Consider the following 20,157-nt stretch of genomic DNA (forward strand, 5'->3'; position numbering starts at 1 on the left):
TTTATTTTAAATCTGCCATTTATAAGAATCGGAATATGGAAGACATAGTATGTGTATATTTCAAAATATTTGACAAATTTCAATTTCAATTGTTAATTTAGTATTAAAATTTAAAAAAGCTGTTTTTATTTAACAAAATTTACTAAATGTTAAATACATATATGGAATCATTGTATGTGTATTAAAAGGTTGAAATATCATTAGAAAAAATATACTGATAACATGATTTTTATCATTTTAAAATGTTCTCAATTTCTCCTCTCTCTTAATTTCTCCAAGTCATTCTGATGACTGAATAAATAAAAATATGTAGAATATATAACACTTTTATTTAACTTTCTACATTTAAGTACACTTACAAATTGGACTAGATATAATATTACAATGACAGTATATAAATATTTTAATCTTCGAGATTGGGTATCATATTTCCAAAGTGGTGTTCTCTGTAATAAAAATGCACAATTGATATATCATATTAAACAAAATAACTTTAAAAAAAATAACTCCTCCAGTGGCCCATATAAACTGTGTTAGGCTTTGGAATCACAATATTGGTGTTTTATTTCGAGTATTAAGTCATAAATAAAATTTAGTAAAAACTACACAGACAAAAACAAGTAGGTACATTATTAGATAAACACAAAAAATACCTCATAAATCGTTATTAATCCCTTACCTATAAAATAAAAGATTTTGACTGTTTTGGTTGTTATACTTCTATTGGCGCGTTGCGGAAAAATAGTGTGAGTATTTTTTTACTATGCGCTCGCACACCACAAAAAACCGACACCCTGAAGTTAGCTATAGTCAACTTTTTAGTTTTTTCTATTGTAAGTGTCGTTTTTTCTAATTTAGAATAAGGCGAAAGATAAAAAAATATCTGGTTACGCCAAAGAAGTACAACTTCGAAAGCGTGTACATAAGTACACACAGGTTTTTTTACAAAGGCTAAGACAAACTGTGAAAACATTGTGGTTAGATCGATTTAGGTTTTAATTAAACTTTAAAACATTCGCTAAAACTAACTTACTAACTTCAAGAGTAAATTTATCTCAATCAGAATTCATGCTTGTTATAATGTAATACCATTAAACAAAAGCTTATATAACAAATATATCACCGTTAAAACGCCTCCATGTTTCTCCTTGTACAGCAATAAAAAAAAACATTATTAAAGTATATTTTTCCTTTGGTACTAGAGATATCTAGTACATATATGATCTACATAAATTCAAACCACTCCACCAGTATAGGACTTTGGCAGACATATTCACACTAGTTGATAAGATTTTTTTCTTTGCATAGTATATATTTAGAAAAACTATATGTTTAGTTTTCTTATAAATAAATTCCACTTACAGTCTGGTCCATATCTTATGCGTGATAAATAGTTCCGAATGCCTTAATGCTAATAAGGCCCTTTGACAGGCGCGCGAAGTACCCTCATCTTGCGTTGCATCACGGGTGTGACATAGCCACTCTAACATCTAAAATGTCAACCGTTAATGTATGTAGCTAACACAGGGCAGTGTTGGCCTATTAACTACATCGACATGCGATTCTCATCCTCAATACTAGGTTTGAACCGGTTGTGCACAAATGGACTTTCTATATGCGCGAAGTAAATACACTCGCTCGTTCGGTGCAAGAAAAATCGTAAGGAAACTGGCTTAGACCTAAAATACCCATGGTGTGTGACAGTCTATCCTGTGTAAAGCAGATCACCTACTTCCAATAAGAAAAACAAATGATAAAGAAAAATTTGAGTCGCAGACCTAATAAGGTTTTATAAAGCCACCGTTATATATTATAATAATGACACATAATTAAAAAAAAAGTTTAACTTCGATAACATGTAGTTTGCACTATCACGAACGAGGTGCTTTTTCACAACAACAATATCAGTCAAAGGACCACAAAAAAAGCATTTGCAGCTACGTTAAATAATGTTAAAGGAAAGTACCTGTAGGGTGCAATCCTTCCATGCATCTCTATTCAGAAGTGAAGCTAAAGCTGCAGGCAATAAAGTTTGTCTATTTGTCCGGCTAGATACTACAGCTTCAATATCCGGCTCGAAGGACCAAAGGCCGCTGAGCATGATCGATGAAAGCATAAATACGTCGCATAGATAAAGCTTTGACGATTCATCTTCCATCCTGTAAATTTAAATACGGTTTATTTAAAATATTTAAACCAATTAAATGAGTTTAAATTTATATGTGGTATTAAAGTGATATTGTAAACTTGCAACATGGTTTAGTGGGACATTGGCAATAAGACCTGAAGCTATTATAAATATGAGATATCACTTGTGATTAACCCCTTGTTTCTAGATGTAGCACCACTACTATGTGGAACCAATTCTTAAAAATATATATACTTGCGAGTCTTCTGGCAACGTGAGTATAAATGGGTTTCAATTTACATCAAGTGAGCCTCCTGCCCGTTTGCTTACATATTTAAAAAAAGTCTCGACTGTGAGTAAGATTCATGAATGACACTTGTCACTTACTCCTGCATGTCAAAATCCCATCTCGTTTTAGAATATTTCCCTAAATCCATAGTCTTTTTTTAAACGTAAAGAATAAATCAATCCTCGATTATTTATCGCACCCAAATGACCCAAGAACTAACATTTTGGTTTTGGAAAAAATATTTTGGTTATTTAAAACTAATGTTTGACTTACTCATTAAAAGCGACTTGAGTACGAGCCATCAGTTGTAAGAACCAGTGTTTTGTTGCGGGGTCATCTTGTTTGGCCACTTTTAGAGCTTCCATTATACATCGGAGGGAATAATCCTGTTCACTGAAATAGAAAAAAACATTTTGAGGAATAACTTAACTGCTCTAAACCGATGCTATTTATTTATATTTTGAAATGGACTGAAATTTTGCGTGCGACTTATGACAGCCTTTTTTATGAGGTAGATAAAAAATTACATCTATAAAAAATATTTCTTTCTCGATTATCCAATATATGATCATCCTTTGTAAAACTTAAAATACAAATAGGTCAAACCATTAGTCACTAAACAATAACATGTAGTCAAAAAATATATAGTAAATGGTTCAATTCTACATTTGCTAATTTACATAGTATTTTTTAACCCAATTTAGATATAGATAATTTGCAAAATCTGCTTTTGTGATGGCATTTTTGCATCGATATTTCCATATTTGGTGTATATGACACATAGACAAAAATATTTTAAAAAAAGTCAATCTTACAGTATTTGCTGTGCATGCGCATCAATAGACTCGTTAAGCCATACAAGTGGGGCAGTTGTATCAGTTCTAGCTGCTAAAGCGCTGCGCGTGCGCATAGATTTGCGTAAAAGATCGCTTGACACCTCCCACCATCCACTAGGGGATGTCATTCTCTCCAAATACTTTGTGGATAAGGAAAGACTGCATTCTACGTATTCTGGCCATAGCTAAAACAATAGATTTTGAATCTTCTATAAATCTCTTAATACCGTTACGGAAAAATTCAATTAGAATGGAAAACTTAGCAAGAAAATATTATAAGCTATATATTATTTTAAAATATTTAAATAACATAAGAACTTCTTTAAAAAAACGCATTCTTGTAGGTTGTGAATCAAAATAAAGCACTTTTGTACTTATATAAACATTATGTCAAATATAAAATATTAAACAGAACCATAAAATTCATTCAGATGTACTTATATAAACATTATGTCAAATATAAAATATGAAACAGAACCATAAAATTCATCAGAAAAAATTTTTTTTATTTCTTTTCTAGAAAGCAGAACCTACAAATATTGTTTTTTTTATTAACTTTTTTTTTGGGACAATTTTTCGTAAGTCTATAAAAACCTTACCGGGCTATCATCATTGATCAGCGAGAAATATGTTTCGACAGCTTGGCACAACCAAGTTCTATTGGCTTCATGTATTCTCTCACATTCCAAACAATCTCTGATCAGTCGCAGTTGATTTACGAAGCAATCTGACTTATGAGAAAAAGCTTCAGCCAAGCAGTTCTCGACTGGATGCCGAAGGTTATTCGGTGGCATTGTACGAGCCAGTATTGGGAGGTATTCAAAAATTAGCATTATATCTGTTTCCTGAAAAACGAACTTATGGGTATTTTGAAAGTGGAAAGAGTATTATTGGTATAACTCCACTCCCAACCCTGAGATTGGAATCACGATGCACCAATAAACTTTTCTTTGTATTCTTTGTAACACACTCGTACGGTGAAGGAAAACATCGTGAGAAAACCGGTATATGGAAAATAGTAGACCGAAGGCATATCAAAAATCTTTACTAATGTCATGTGATATTATTATTTATTTATTTGTACAGATAAAATAATCCATCATTATGTAAGTATAAACTTACAGACTAGTATTGTCTTTTATTAACATAACTTTTACATATTTAAATAAAAACACTTTTTTAACGGATTGCAGTTATGTATTATTACAATTATTTAAACATAATTTTAAATTTAACCGACGTTTCGACGACGCTGTAAAGCAAACAAAACGTCGGTTAAATTTAAAATTATGTTTAAATAATTATAATAATACATAACTTCAATCCGTTAAAAAAGTGTTTTTCTTTACAGACTAGTGTTAGTATATTATTTAAAAAAACCAGTCAATCTATACCAACAGGTGTACGCACAAAATGCATCATGATAGGCGAAGACAGGTCATCTGCCACAGAGTCTTCAAATGCTGTTCCGACCCGTAACATGAGTAGTCCTTTCGATCTCATTCGAATAGATTTCGACTATATACAAACTCACCTCACTACTTCCAGGCTGTATTCCCGCCAACCAGTTGTCCAACAGCCTTTTGGCTGAGGGAACGGTTAACGCCTGTCTCGCGGCTAACTCAACACTTTTGGAGCGCCACAACGGTCCCCGATGCCAAACGTCATGCAAGAAAGAGATGTCAAATGGGGGCAGCGGACGAGGATATTCGCGAGAAAGGGACGACAACATCGATAGAAGGACGGATTCTTGGATGTCGTAGGTCGGCGATGTTATCTACAATAAATACAATTCAGTACAATTGTTTATATTGAATTGTCAAAGTTTCCGCTACAGGAAAGATTTGTGTTGTATGTTATGTTACTTGTTAAACAAAATTTCTATTGAGGTAGACCTACTTGTACACTAGTTGAGATCATAAGAGTTGCTTGCTGTTAGTTATAAGATTTAGGTATGCAAATATATTTTTTTAATGTTTTTTTTAGTCATAACTGTTAAGATAGAATAATGATGATAAATTAAATAAGAAATAAATGTTTGTAACAAATAATATGAAAAACTGCTTCTACATAATCCGTGAGGCTTTTTTGACAGGGTGCAAACGGGCAGGAGGCTCACCTGATGTTAAGTGATCCTAGACAGCTCGCGAGTGAGTTGCCGGCCTTTTATGAATTGTTGGACGGTATTTTCTTGAAGCACTCTAAGTCGAATTGGTTTGGACACATTTCAGTGGCTTAATTTATTTCTAAATTTCAATTTCCAGTCATGAAGCCGGACGCAATATAAGTACAGGCGTTAAAGCAATTTTGATGAATTTTAGCATAAACTTAATACCAGTCACGTATATTGTGAACCAAGTTTAAATCTTACTTAAAAGTTTTTATTTTTATTTTTTCAAAAAAATACTCAAATAGTTACGAAAAAAATACAGATTTTTTTATATTTAATCGCATTATTCATACATTTTTTATACTCCATGTGAAACAAAGAAAACAAGCTATCTACATTATTTAGTACTTAGTAGTTATCTTTTACACATATAATTCACACGAGTACATTACTCACCTGTTTCCTGACACAGTCGGTCATACCCCTTAACACGCTATGCGGTGGCAGGTTACTTAAACCTAGGGGTTCCCGTCCTTCAATCATGTAGACTCCACTTCGGAATCCCCTGACTTCCCTCTCTATTAGTTTTCCCACGAAATATTCCACTCCAGTTAGGGAGGAGTTTGATTTAAATAACTCCGGCCACACCTCACCTAAACCACAAGCAATGTCAAAAGATTAATTTAAGTTAGTTAATTAATTAAAATTTACTTTATAGTAAAGGGCCAAATTTGAAAAAAATATTTACGCTTTACATAATAATGACGATGCAATAAACAAAATATCCAATTAAAATTATTCAAAACATTGAATGTAAGTACATAATATAAACTAAGGGTTAAATATAAAACTATAGCTTAAATTAATAGACAAAATTACTCTAAAGAAAATTTTCGTGGATCAGATGCATACATGGCTACTTATACATATAAAAAATACTCATGGAATTAGTCTTTGTATAGGCCATAAAGACTTATATATGATATATAATTTCATTCGGTAATATACTATTTATGAAATGAAATACAGACTTTTATTGGCATATTTTATTTACATAATTCTTTAAAACAATTAAATTTAAATAAATAAATAAGCAATAATCTCCTAACAAAACAATGCTTTAAAACAAATTATTGTTTAATTATTAAAGTACAATGTGTCCCGACCAAGGAGATTTCGATTAAATTTCAGTACACATTATCTGTGGTGAGCGCGATGCGCGTATTGGCTGGTTCCGAGCCAATAGACCAATAACAGACCATTTTGACGCTATTTCGTACATACGATAATATTTTGTTGGATAAAACTTTAGTTGCAAAATTGTCAACCAACACCGACCAAACCCATGAAAATTTAACTCCACCCGACATTCTAGAAAGAACTACGAAACTGACGAATAGCCTTTTGTCAGAAAAATCAAGAAAAGAGTACGACAAATGTTACTAAGACTTTATGACTTGGAAAATGAACAAAAAGGCTAACCTGAGCTAAAGTTTCCCGAAAACGTTTTGTTAGCAAACTTTGAAGAGTTATCGGATAACTTTAAGTGTTCGTCCTTATGGTCTAAACATTCTATGATTTTTATGAGTATTTACAACGAAATTGATATTACCAAATATTCAAAACTTGTATCATTTCGTACATTACGTAAATCACGAGGATATAAAAGGGAAGCCAAGATATTTTCAGCTGAACACTTAAATACATTTTTAAATGAAGCGCCCGAGAAATTATATCTTTCAACGAAGGTAAGAAGTATAAGATTTGTTAGATAGATAAAAGTTAAAAAGAATATATTAGTTACTAAACGCCATCTCACTAATGGCTTTATACATAGATATTTTCTGGCTTCATATAACTTAAGTGCTTAACATATTGTTACAGACTGCAAAAATAAATGGGTGCCTGCCGAGGACAGGTACTATACAACATTAAATTCAAAGCCGTCGAGGTTTCAAATCATAAATTTTAGTTAAAATATTGAACACAAAATAGACCGATCTTTTACCATAACTGGCAAATATTACCAATCATATAAACAATAAATAGAACTATATGTAGCAAACATTGCTTCTTTTTGAATTACATTTCTGGGAAATGCACCCAACAAAGAGTTGATATTAACAAATTTGAAATGTTGGGTAAAATGATAGCCAGTTAATGTTCCAAACTCAGATTCTTACGCGGGACATTGCTTCCGTAGAACTTCTATTTCTGCGACCTTACTAATCGATATGGCATAACAGCACTAAAGCGCTTTTTTTATATTTCATTTTATTTAATGAAAAAGTAAGTAGTAGCTACCTATACTTATTGCCATGAGATTAAATAAAGTAGTGTATAATGTACATATATGATTAGGTATTAAAAGTTTGTAAATAAATGTAATCTTGTTTTGAAATTCTCTATTGTTATTTATATGACAGTTCACTGTTCACTGTTCAGTTGCATTATGCATATAATATAGATAATACTATTATAGAATATAGAAAATATTAAAAAAGGAATATTATTACTAAATACTTAGATAATCAAGATTAACATAACATACAGATTATAGACTTATAAGCTCTACCTATGTAGAGCGTCAAAAATTGAGTAAGACTCATTTGAGTGTTCCCCTCCACGGAAATCTTTAGTAAAAGGCGAAAGATTTATACGTTTTGAAGGGAAACCAGAGTGAAGAAATAAAATTGCACTAAGAAAATATACCATTTGATCGAGCTTAACGAAAGCGCGTTTTAATAAAAATTTTACATCCACGGCGCCATCTAGTGGTACTATTAAGAATCTCATAATCATGATGAAGGCAATTTGATCATATAGATGATAATAATGAGATAATATGAACCAATATAGAAGCGCCTGCAGACTGTTATGATCAATTATTTGTTGAAATATTAACCATATTACGTTTTTTTGTTATTTATTGATAATCAAATTGAATGAAACAGGAAGGACTAAGATCAATATTTAAAACATAAAAAGCTCTCAAAAATTCTCCTATAATCCTTACAACTGAAGATTGACTATAATTACTTTTATTTTAATGTTATATTAATGAAATAATTCATTATATATCAGTTTTCTAATTATAAATTGTTTTAAAATTTAAAAATATATATTTTTTATTTAGTCGCTCAGTGATCCCTTTATACCATTTAAATGTTATTGAAGAAAAAGAAATTAAGGCAGTCGCGCACCACCTTTGTGGAACCACTTGCCCACTATAGTATTTCCGAACCAATTCGACTTAAGGTCCTTCAAGAAAAGAGCGTACCAATTCTTAAAAGGCCGGCAACGCACTCGCGCCCTCTGGCGTTGAGAGTGTCCGTGGGCGGCGGTATCACTTCCGATGAGCCTCCTGCCCGTTTGCCCCCTTTTCTATATAAAAAAGAATTATTTATAAACACGTTACTTACAAGGTATGTAGTCAAGAACGTCTTCGGGCCTACGCATTGCATCTGCGGGGGTCTTGCAATACGACGGTGGCAGTTTGACTGTTCGTATGTAAATCTAGAAACAATAAAAAAAAATACGTTTATTTTGGAACATAAGATCATCTAGGGATCACTTATTCCACGTCAATCAATTCGAACTTGTAGGCATCCCTACTCATCGGCAAAGAAGACAGAGGGTGTAGGCCGAGAGAGAAAAAGCCGGCGTAAAAAACTCTCGGTACTCTTTTAAAAAAGCAAATCATCAAACAATATTTAAAGCAAATATATCAAATTAATTAAATAAAAAAAATAATATTGATATACTTCTCAATTCAAATATACTATAATAATGACCAATGCGTATTATATGGTAATATAATTGCCCTGTATTGAACATTCTTGAGTTTACGTATATAAAAATTTGTATGATAAAAAATTGTATTGCAATCATGGTGTATAATAATTTACCAAAAACATTCAAAGATCTTCCTACTGAAGTTTTTCATACTCAACTTCATATGCTAGTAAATGGCATAAATAATTATGATGATATGATTATATATAGATATTTGTATAGCAGTGTTATGCCGCATTTACATTCAGTCGTGAGCAGCGAAGTGGGCAGGACGAGGGTGTAAACGCGATACTTACGACGAAGGACGTCCTGCCCACTTCCCTGCTCACGACTGAATGTAAATGCGGCATTAGCCTTCTTCAACGTGCGACTCTTGCACTCTCTCTCTTTCTCTCACATCTAGCAACTTATATTTTTATACAAATTAAATAGATAAAAAGGTCCCAGAATGTCTAAAAATAAATATTATTTTAATTTATTCTAACAGAGGTTGACCCGGCTAACTTCGTTCCGCCTAAGAGCCTAATATTAAATTAAATATTATTATTATTAAATAAAAATTAAATTTAGGATTTCATTAAGGTAATAATAATATTAATCTCTTCTTGCAAATCCAGAAATTTTTATTGCTTGCCATTGTTACAGAAAAATGGCAGTTTTACACATTAAGCCTCTACTCTATAGCACCAATATTACGATACAGCATGTTTAACCAATTTCTGATGAGGTAACACATATCTTCGATCAAGATCATCATTCGCCTCAAGATTGGAATTTCTTAAACTGAAACGAATTCGAGGTAAAAAGACGCGGAGTTTTGTCAACAGATGGCACCACATACTGTTTGCATGCGTAAAATTAATAATAGCTTATCCCATATTTTAATTCTTATTCGGAGCGAAAAAATCCACTAAAGAAGAGAAGAACTAACATCAGTCCAGCCGATGGATTAGTAGTGTAACTAACACGACTTTATTTTATTATATTTAGATTTGGAATACAGCACACACACACAACAAGTACAAATCTTACCTCAGGAATATCCTTTAACTTGAAATCTTCAATTTTATAGTTAGCAAGGGCGTGGCAAGCGGCTTCACATACGGGCGAGATGCCTTCAGCAACATACACCCATAATCGCTTAGCAGCATCACTCACTAACTTGTCGTATTCCGCCGTAGAAACACGTAAGGCGGGAATTTCAGCTAGAAGCTTGCACAGGCTAAAAATAAAAATAAAACCTTTTTGCACAGAGAACAGCAAATTTGTGACATTTACACAATGTTTAGAATAGAACAATCGTAGTAGTGAATCTATCGCGTCAATTTGACATATAACTACAATATGATCTTTTAAAACGTTGCCATTTTAACTTCATACATTGCGTGAAGTTGGTATTTTAAAATGTTACGCTGTTTTTTTACAACAATAATGAATTGTATGTAACAGAATAAAGTTTTCCTTTTTATTACAGGGATTACAGCTTATTCTAAGAAAGAAAACAAAAATTTCGACTTAGATATAATTAGAAGAATTGTTGTGTGCTGAAACAATTTAAGTGCAAATTAAGAGTAACTGTAAAAATATCATTATGTTTATTGGTTTATACCGGTACAGAATTTTCATAATTTTTTTAAAATGTAATTGTAATTATACCTATATAAAATGCCTTTATCGTGTTCATGGATTACGTGCTGGTAGATGGCGCTAAAGTGATATAAACGTTTATTAAAACGCGCTATCATTACACTTGATCGAATGGTATAATTTCTCGGTACAATTAATGTGGTCTACCCTCAACCTAAATTAAATCAAGTACTGATGATTCCTGTAGAAGGAATTCATCTAAATTTTTGTCGCTCTGCTACGGTTAAAGGTAGAGCTTATAAATTATAATCATGCTAGTGACCCGCCCGGCGCCCAAGCTTAGCACGTGTGCAATGCTGATGAAAAGCAGGTTTTTATTATGTATTGTTATTTCCGTCGCTGGAAAGCTCCGATAATATACGCGTTCGATCGCTGCTAAATAAGCTGTAATGGGCTGTATAGATCTATATTAAATGAACAATGTATTCAAGGTATTTAATTGGTTAAGGATTAATGCTGTATTGGTTAAAATCGCTTCGAAAATTAGCCATTATTTGTCGTAAAAAGTGAATGACAAAAAATGTTAGTGTGTATCCATAAGAGATAGACATATACCATCACGGACTTTTCTGTAGACCTTTTCAATGTGTACAATACTTAGTACATTATTTTGATAAAACTCGTAGGGTTCAGCCTGCGTTTGCAATGTAAGCGGAAAAAATGTAATTATTTACGACATCACATTAGAAACCTCAAAAATAACAGTACTTCTCCACTATTTAATGGATGTTATTATACATATAAACCTTCCTCTTGAATCACTCTATCTATTAAAAAAACCGCATCAAAATCCGTTGCGTAGTTTCAAAGATTACAAAGGGACATAGGGACAGAAAAAGCGACATTGTTTTATACTATGTAGTGATTATCACATACATATTAAAAACTTCACGCATGACGATGTTAAGACTTAAGATATACTAATTACTAAATTTAATGTTTTGAAGTTTGAAACTATGATTTAAAATAAAAAAATTTGGTTTGTTAATTAATTTAATATTTATATATTAATTATAATATAGATTTTTACAATTTAATTTTATCGCAGCCGCAATTCATAGGCAAGCCACAAAATCCCAATGCAATTAAACTAAAAAATCAAAATACAACTTAATACTCAGCCGCAGATAGCATCTTCAAGCCACTATTTCCATACCTAACTTGTACACCTGGTCTCGTGTCTCTCCCAAGTCTGGGTTCCAGAGCGCGCCAAGTTCCAGGTGGGGCCACGGCCGCACCACGCCATAGCGCTGCAAGAGCTGCTAATGCGAGCGACGTTGCCACACCGCCCGACTTATCCGTACAGCGGTTGAGAAGGGATGATATCACGGAGACTAGCTCCAGCCCATGTGATGAGGCGCTATGAGACAAATAAACAAGTTATATAATGTTTAAAGAACTTTATTTCTCATTACAAAACAGAAATATTTTATTTACATGAGAAACTTAATATTAATATGTATATATTATATACGAGCGAGATACACGTCGCCATTAGCCGTAACAATTTTAGTCAGCTATGTTCATTCTAACATGCATCTTTAATGCCTTTTTGAATTTGTCAAACACTCCAATATTGCGAATTTGAGATGGTAATTGGTTAAATAATTGCACACCCTCATACCTAATAGATTTCTTCAAATAATTTGTACGCGGCTTCGGTAAGATAAGCAAACTCGCTCGACGAGTATTGCGTGTCGTTGTGTGTTTGATTTTTTTAAACGACAAGCAACTATGGATAGAGTTATTAAATTTTTTTTTATCAAGATACAGGTGCTATATACATACAGTTGTTTAATTGTCATAATTTTGGTTTCTTGGTAGATTTTATTAGTCGGTGTTAAAAAATTGTATCTAAATAATGATTTTATTAATTTATTTTGTAGTGTTTGTAAGTTAGAAATTATGTTTTAAATTATGTTTTTATATGGTGAGAGATATGATAAATGAATAGGCCGCGCCTGGCCGGCGACAGACGCGAGTGGAACCGGAAGGAGGAGGCCTATGTCCAACGGTGGACAAACCAAAACTTAACTGAATGACGTTTTATCATCCCTTAATTTTAAAGTTTTTTGGAAATAAAGTCTATTATTATTATTATGGTGAGAGATCCATCCACATTTATAACCCTAAAGCCACGTTCAGATGGTAAAATTTCCACAAAATTTTCTAAACTCTATCGAAACAGACTGACACTCTCGCTTTCGCAACGCGCGTCAGCTAAGTATTTATTTATTTAGTACTCCTACAGCTAACATATATTATATATAATTACAAACAAATACACTGAGAATATAGCCAAAGATGGAATACATGATACATTTAACAACAAAAAGATTTATAAAAGGAACCAAACAAACAAAAATTATTTAATACATTTGACTAATTGTGATTTAATTTATTTAACTATTAATAGTATAGTATATTAATATTATAGTATTTGAAGTCCTTATAAATTTGATAATACATCTTTCAAGTAAACAAGGCGTATGTTGCGGCCGTAGGCGTATATTCACGGAAATAATTTTAGATTTCTCATTACAATATATTATTTGGGCGAGAATATATAGCCGCCATATAGTATGTATTATGTACAATAAAGTAAATACGAAAAGAAACAAACAATCTTAAAAACAAAATTTTACTCCCTTTCAGTACAAAATCAATCAACAATTGTCATCACTTGCGACGTTGCCACACCGCTACATTCAAATAAAATACTTATAATTGTGATCAGAGACTATTATAATACTACTACTACTATAACATTGGAAGACATATGATCTTTGCTGAGTTTCTTGCCCGTTCTTCTCAGAACAAGGCCTCCTGGTAGTTTTGCTCTTTCGCGAATTTTGTAAAAGTTTTTGACATTCATAAGCATGCCCTAAGACGCATCTAAATGAATAAATGAATTTTGATTTGATTAGTTTAAAAATCAAAACCAATGTATACATACCGCGCCTCACAAATCCGTTTGACAGCAAGTGCTTTTGCGAGATCAATTTCCCATTTGAGATCGTCTGGTTTCATTGCGGTATCAACTAAAAGCTCTTGAAGATATGGAAAACATCTGACCTGTAATTGTTAACTTCATTGAGAACATGTTTTCCATATTGGATTTGTTTTATGATTACATGATACTTGATACTAGCCGGCCTAACTAAGGCCGGCAACGCACTCGCCAGCCTTCTGGCATTAAAAGTGTCTCCTGCCCGTTTACCCCTTGTTCTATATTTAAAAAAAATAGCGGAACCGAAAGACGTCATGTCAAAAATCATATAATTTTAAATGTATTCTCGAACCCGCTTAAATCATAATATAAATTATCCTCAATCAAATCTAAATGAATTCATTTAAAATACATACAAAACAGTTCATTAAGTTCAGCCGTTTATTAGTTTAATTACAAGACGCACGAAAGCACAAAAAAATTGCTATAACGATATACTTCACGTTTAATAATTAAAAGTTGTTTTTTTAAATATAAAAGCTGATTTATAATAAAAATACATCCACAATAGTCGACGTTTCTACTTGCATAACCCAAGTAAAATAGTAATCACTATGAATCGCAAATCAGTTAGTATACTCACGCCTAGACTAAACCAGATTTTTTAATGTATTCCTTGACCCCTGAGGAAGATTTTTAAAGAGAGAAAAATTAATCAGAAATACCACTTATTATTCTGGATAAATGAGCAATTTCTGGGTATACCGTATAGCCAGAGGTTCCATATGTGGGGTATGTAAAAAACATATCAGGGCGAAACGAACTTCGCGGGGCAGTAAATAATAAGAATTAATAAAATATATTTGAGTATTGTTTAATTACCTGCGTTTCAGCTAAACTCGTATACAGCGCAATTAGCAGTGACGTAGGGACGCCTTTATTGGCCTTAAACTTATTTAATACCGCAACTATTGTTGGAACATTTTCCTGAAAATATATTAATAATAGTCTATGTCAAGAAAATCTTTGATTTCACACTATACTGGCCGGCTGATCTCGACACCACTATAATAACTATAAATGCTGATTAAACTGATGATTAAAATGATTTATCAAAATATAAAAATAGCCTATATTCCAGTAGTCCATAAAGTAAGCCATCTCCAAATTCTTGACGATGATGGGTGACATCACCGCTACACCCTTTCCCTACTATCTCTCTCATTTCATCTGCCTACCTGCTCTACACATATATAAAAAAATACAATCTCAATATATATATATAAAATTATATATATATATATATATATATATATATAAAATGTTCGTACCCATACTCCTCCGAAACGGCTCGACCAATATTTAAACATTTTTTTATGCATATTCAGTATGTATGAGAATCAGCTACTATCTCTTTCAACAACTCTCTTAACTGATCTCTTTTAACTCTGAGGTTTATATGGAGAAAATCACGGAAAACCCTACTAATAAATAATAATAATAATAATTTGGGTAGCATACCCAAATTTTCCATGTTGGTACTAAAGTGGTAGGCGGTATATGTAGTAAGGGGAAACAAAGTTCACAGGGACAGCTAGTAATAGTATAGATCTTACCTTTGTTGAAGCCATGATCGGCAAACCCTTCAAACAGGCCAATTTGACATTAGGCCGATTATCAGCCAATTTGTGCACCAAAACCGGCAAAATTGTCACCGATACCACCTTCTTAACTCCCACTATTTGCACTATACACTGTATCACTTTCACCACTACATCCTCATCGAGAGTTTTATTCAAACACAATCCAACCAAAAACGGAAGCAACTCCACTTTCAAGTCATCATTAGTACTACACAACACACCAAACCACGATTTTAATTTATCTGGATTATCCAGACGTTCCCATGTTTCCAATAACTTGAAATATATTTGCAAATGCCGTTCTGTTTGGACTAAATTTTGGAATGTTTTGTTGGATTTTAAATTAGCTATATAAAGGCAGTTGTCTGTTTTTTCCTGTTGTTGTATTTCCAAGATTTTTGAGGCCGTGTTGAGGGCGTTTGTCGTCAGATACGATGGTAGATGGAGCCACTGTAGGGAAAGGCCAACGAAAGCGTTAAGGCATACTGTTGAGTATTCGTATTTGCTTATTATGTTCAGACCTGAAAAATAAAAATATATACATTAGTATGGAACTTTATACAGTCAAAATCTATAATAACGACATCAGCCGATGACGTTGTTATTAATATACTCGTGTATAAAAGTGTTGCATAGCTATTTGGCTCTTTATCCAAACATTGTGAAACAGGGCCTTAAATAAATTAAAGTCATTTTTATTTGTTCACTAACATACTTTTTTTTCATTCAAAAATTAAAATATATAGGATACACAAAATCGCTTTTTGGGTCTAACATCAACCAATGTTTTCCTTCACCGTTTAATTATTTGAAAACGATACGATCTTATATATTTTAATACTCACACAAGTTGAACAGTTCTTGTAAATATAAGGCCGCGGTTTTTGTCAAATTGTCTGCGAGTATTATCAATGTAAGTCCAGACACACATTTAAGCTCCGGGACGTCCATAGAAAAACAGCGATCTATTAAACTGTAGCATGGCCGAGGATCGCGACTGAAAACATAAATGTTGTTTTTTTTATTTATTAAGAAGATGGCACAAAATAAAAGGGTGGAAAAAGTTTGAGGATTCTCCCAGAGAGTAGATTTTTTTATTGATATCTATTTTTTTATATCAATAAGATGTCAATGAATAAAGGCATATTATTAATATTATTTTAAAAATATTCACAGCGCACTGAATTATGTACTTAATATAAACTTTGTATAATAATAAAAAACATTACATATAAACTTATTAATTAGACAGATTGGTACAAATAAAAATATTTGTTTCCACGCTATCAGAAAAAACTATAAACAATTACTTAAATTTTACTAAAATCTTTTTGGTACATCTGTATAAACAGTTGAATGATGATTAAACATATAATTATGAAATTTGAATGACTAGATATAACACTTAAGTATATTACTGAGTTATAACCATTCAAGAAAATATATTCAACATCTTTGATGTAGGAGATTGGGGTAAAAATCTATTTAGGAGTCTATTTATCATACGCTGGAGAGGAAAAACATCGTGAGGAAACCCGCATGCATTAGAAAACAAAAATATGTCAGGCACCGACTGATCTAATAAAGAAAATAACTCGAAACAGATACAGAAATCTGTGTTTTAAATTTAAAAAAATTAATCAACACAAATTGATTTACATCACTCAATAATTTGATATACTTAAATGGGATACAATCCATCAATTTTGTCTTCCAGAAAAATATTACAACAACTCGTCTATAGATGGTGTTAATATATGAAATACATAGTTTTTTATCAACTTAATAATGTAATAAAATATTAATATTTGTTGAAGTTCATATTAAAAATATGTATATGCAATTTTATTTATATATTTCTTACCCATGTTTGAGTAGTTGACTGCATATTGTTGCAAGCATTGGCACAAAGGCCACTATATACTCCCTTCTTTGTTGATATATAGCCGCTTCAGTCACTGCAGAGTAAGCACATACGGAACTTTCTAATAACTTTGGATTACATATCTGAAAATTTAGTTAAATGGTTAGTAAGTATGTATCATAAAATGTTTATGATAAGTCCCCTGAAATCTTACCACCAAAAAAATTAATTGTTAAAATTATCAGATTTATACAGATGATTTTTTAAGATACCAAAAAAAACATATAAGACCTTTTTTTATCTTATATGTTATTTTTTACAAACAAACTATGAAAATAAGTCTACAATAATGATATAATGCAAAATATATTACAAACCAGTTGTATTGACTTCTGACCAATAATTACTTTCACAAATGTTTATATATAATGCTTTCTATAGCAAAAATACATAAATAAGTTGGATCATTTTCTAATAAGAGTTTGGCTAAATAATTTTTTAGCTATAAAATGAAAAAGTAATGTATTATCTGTCTTAATAATACCTGTTGGCTACTGAGACATGCAAGAAGCAAGGATGACTGGGCATCCGACTGTGGAAGACTTAGCAATAATTGCCAAACTCTAGAGCTGCCTCTAGGTCTTTGTGGATTGCTGGTCAACCAGAGGAATACTGGCCTTAACAGCTCAAGGCTGTTTGACGATACCCTGAAAACATAGGAAAGGCTAGGTATGTTTTATATAAATAGAGCCTCTTTACATTAGGAACTCTTTTCAAGCCTTTTGAGATAAAGTATGAGGATCTAAACTGAGTGTGATAGACAATTACTACGGGTGTTCTACCCTATCTACTGGGTGTACAACAAATCAAGTCAAGTCCCACCTGGTACTGTTGATATACAATACCTACATATATTTATATGTATCTTTGTAACTGACTTATTTGTATGCCATAAAATTATATCTCATTCAGAAAAAAAACCTACATTATGAAATAATCTTTTTTTTTTCAATTTATACATTCCAAATTTGTTAAAATAATAATTTTTAACTTACAAATATTCATGACTTGTGCATAATGCATGCATTTGAGCCAAGACATTGTCCTCTATATCTTTATTCTTCTCCAGTATAGTGATAAAGGGATGCTGTGGTGAGCGTAAAGAGAACTGGCACTTATATGGTTGCCCAGGAATGAGACGTGACTTCAAATCTAATACTAAAAGACCAGCCATTGTTGATATTATTGCAGAGAAGTTACTGAAAGTAAAAACAAATTAAAAGAACCAAAAATATTTTATACATGCACTTTTTTACACACTTTATATTCCGAAGAAAGTACATACTTCCAAAAAACTATTATTTTTTTAAAAACTCCTATTATTATTTTTTATATTATAAATTTAAAAAAATTACCAAATTAGGGTTTTGATGTATGAAATACAAAAATACAATACAAATCAAATAAATATGATAGCTATAGGTACAAAAGCACCAGTTGTTTTTTACTTACTGTGCTGTAGGCAAAAGTGATACCACAGTTGACATTGTATGCCCTATTTCCAGCACGTTCAATTCCACCAAGGCGAGTAAACCTTGACATGCAGTAAGGCTCACAACAGGATCCGGAGAAGAACATTTCTCTCTCAAAAACTTTAATTCTTCATTCTCTAAAACAAATTTTGGTCTCTCAGCCGGCTTATACTTGGATTTTATTGTAGATATCAACTTATCTACAGCATTTACTATGAGAACACTAGTATTCGTTTTTAGTTTATATTCAATTTCATCCATTTTATTGATCTGTTAAAGAAAAAAATTTAAAAATAAACTAGCAAGCGATTCTATAAGATACTTATTTGAAAAGTATGAATTTGAATTTTGGAGATTTCCTGTAAGAATACGTGCGTATTCATAACATCTGACTTTGATAAATATTAAATAAACATTGGATTTTGGAAACAATTCCACAGAGTATGCATTTAAAGATAAACAGATAAACAAATATAAAGTAATATGCATGTGCTTTTCAACATAAAAAATTAAATAAATACTCGTTGTTCTCATCAAAGAACAGGAACTAAAGCATTAATACACTGACAGAGCAAACGATTGTTATATTGGTTAGATTGGATTTCGTAAAACTTAATATTTTTTTAATGTTTAAAGAATAATAATAGCATGTCTAACGAATGGTTCACACTGTATCAGTACTAATCTAGTGGGTACTATAAAAAATTAAAAAGATACAGCATGTAGATTATTTCGAATTTTAATAAGAATTAGTAAGAAAAGTCGATTTTCTCATAAAAAACGCAAACAAAAATTATAACTCTGGGTTGAGCTGAAGGACCTCCCGTAGAACAATTTTTTGCCGCAGTTGACCTCATCTATCCCTTATTTGCGTTGATCCATGACTTTTTGGCCACCTGTATACAAATGAATTTGACAATGAACGTGAATATTATAGTATTGTCGTTCTAAATCTGGGGCTGTCCTAGAGAGGGCGAAACTTCAAATTTAAATGAGATCGCGAGTAGTGCCTTCTTTATTTCCTCCTACTTATAACTCTGTGTCAGTATTGCTAGAATAGGGGATTTCCCCCTAAACTTGGGGTTTCTCAAGCGAGTTATTATTTGGGGTTTTTTCACTATTCACATCGTAAGAATGGGATCCGTGTGTTTAACCTCACTAATTGTATATTCGTTTGAGATGCCAAAGAACGATGCTATTTAAAATGTAAAACAAACTCTACAATCCCATTAAAATTTAGTTATAACACTACAACAGAATTATTGCTTTTGTATTTTAAGATTTTTGATCATTCTTTTTTACTAAAAATATTACCAAGTGTCGCATTGAGTATAAGGTTGTACTCATGGTGACGTAGATTTCA

At 31.9% G+C, this 20,157-nt stretch overlaps 1 protein-coding gene and 1 non-coding gene across 3 annotated transcripts; both read right to left on the minus strand.

Moving 5' to 3' along the window:
- Positions 1-313: 313 nt before the first annotated feature.
- LOC111000175 (focadhesin) lies at positions 314-19,187 on the minus strand. 2 transcript variants are annotated; one of them, XM_045630762.1, is made up of 20 exons: positions 18,775-19,187; positions 18,318-18,521; positions 17,807-17,969; positions 17,263-17,405; positions 16,244-16,395; positions 15,372-15,919; positions 14,638-14,742; positions 13,762-13,880; positions 11,962-12,165; positions 10,191-10,380; positions 8,786-8,879; positions 5,820-6,016; positions 4,788-5,030; positions 3,853-4,098; positions 3,233-3,438; positions 2,691-2,810; positions 1,967-2,159; positions 1,363-1,490; positions 1,124-1,147; positions 314-446 (listed from the first exon to the last, which is right to left on the minus strand). In XM_045630762.1, the coding sequence occupies exons 1-19, from the start codon at positions 19,053-19,055 to the stop codon at positions 1,126-1,128; spliced, it is 3,558 nt and encodes a 1,185-aa protein (XP_045486718.1). In that variant the 5' UTR covers positions 19,056-19,187; the 3' UTR covers positions 314-446; positions 1,124-1,125. The 2 variants fall into 2 exon arrangements, with proteins under 2 accessions (XP_045486718.1, XP_022125227.2); XM_022269535.2 differs by lacking the exon at positions 1,124-1,147 and having other exon boundaries at positions 18,775-19,186.
- Positions 7,931-8,046, minus strand: LOC123689675. The gene has a single exon (XR_006750587.1). It is a non-coding gene; the product is annotated as a U5 spliceosomal RNA (small nuclear RNA).
- Positions 19,188-20,157: the final 970 nt, after the last annotated feature.

Source organism: Pieris rapae, chromosome 13 (assembly GCF_905147795.1).
Source record: "Pieris rapae chromosome 13, ilPieRapa1.1, whole genome shotgun sequence".
NCBI lineage: Eukaryota > Metazoa > Arthropoda > Insecta > Lepidoptera > Pieridae > Pieris > Pieris rapae.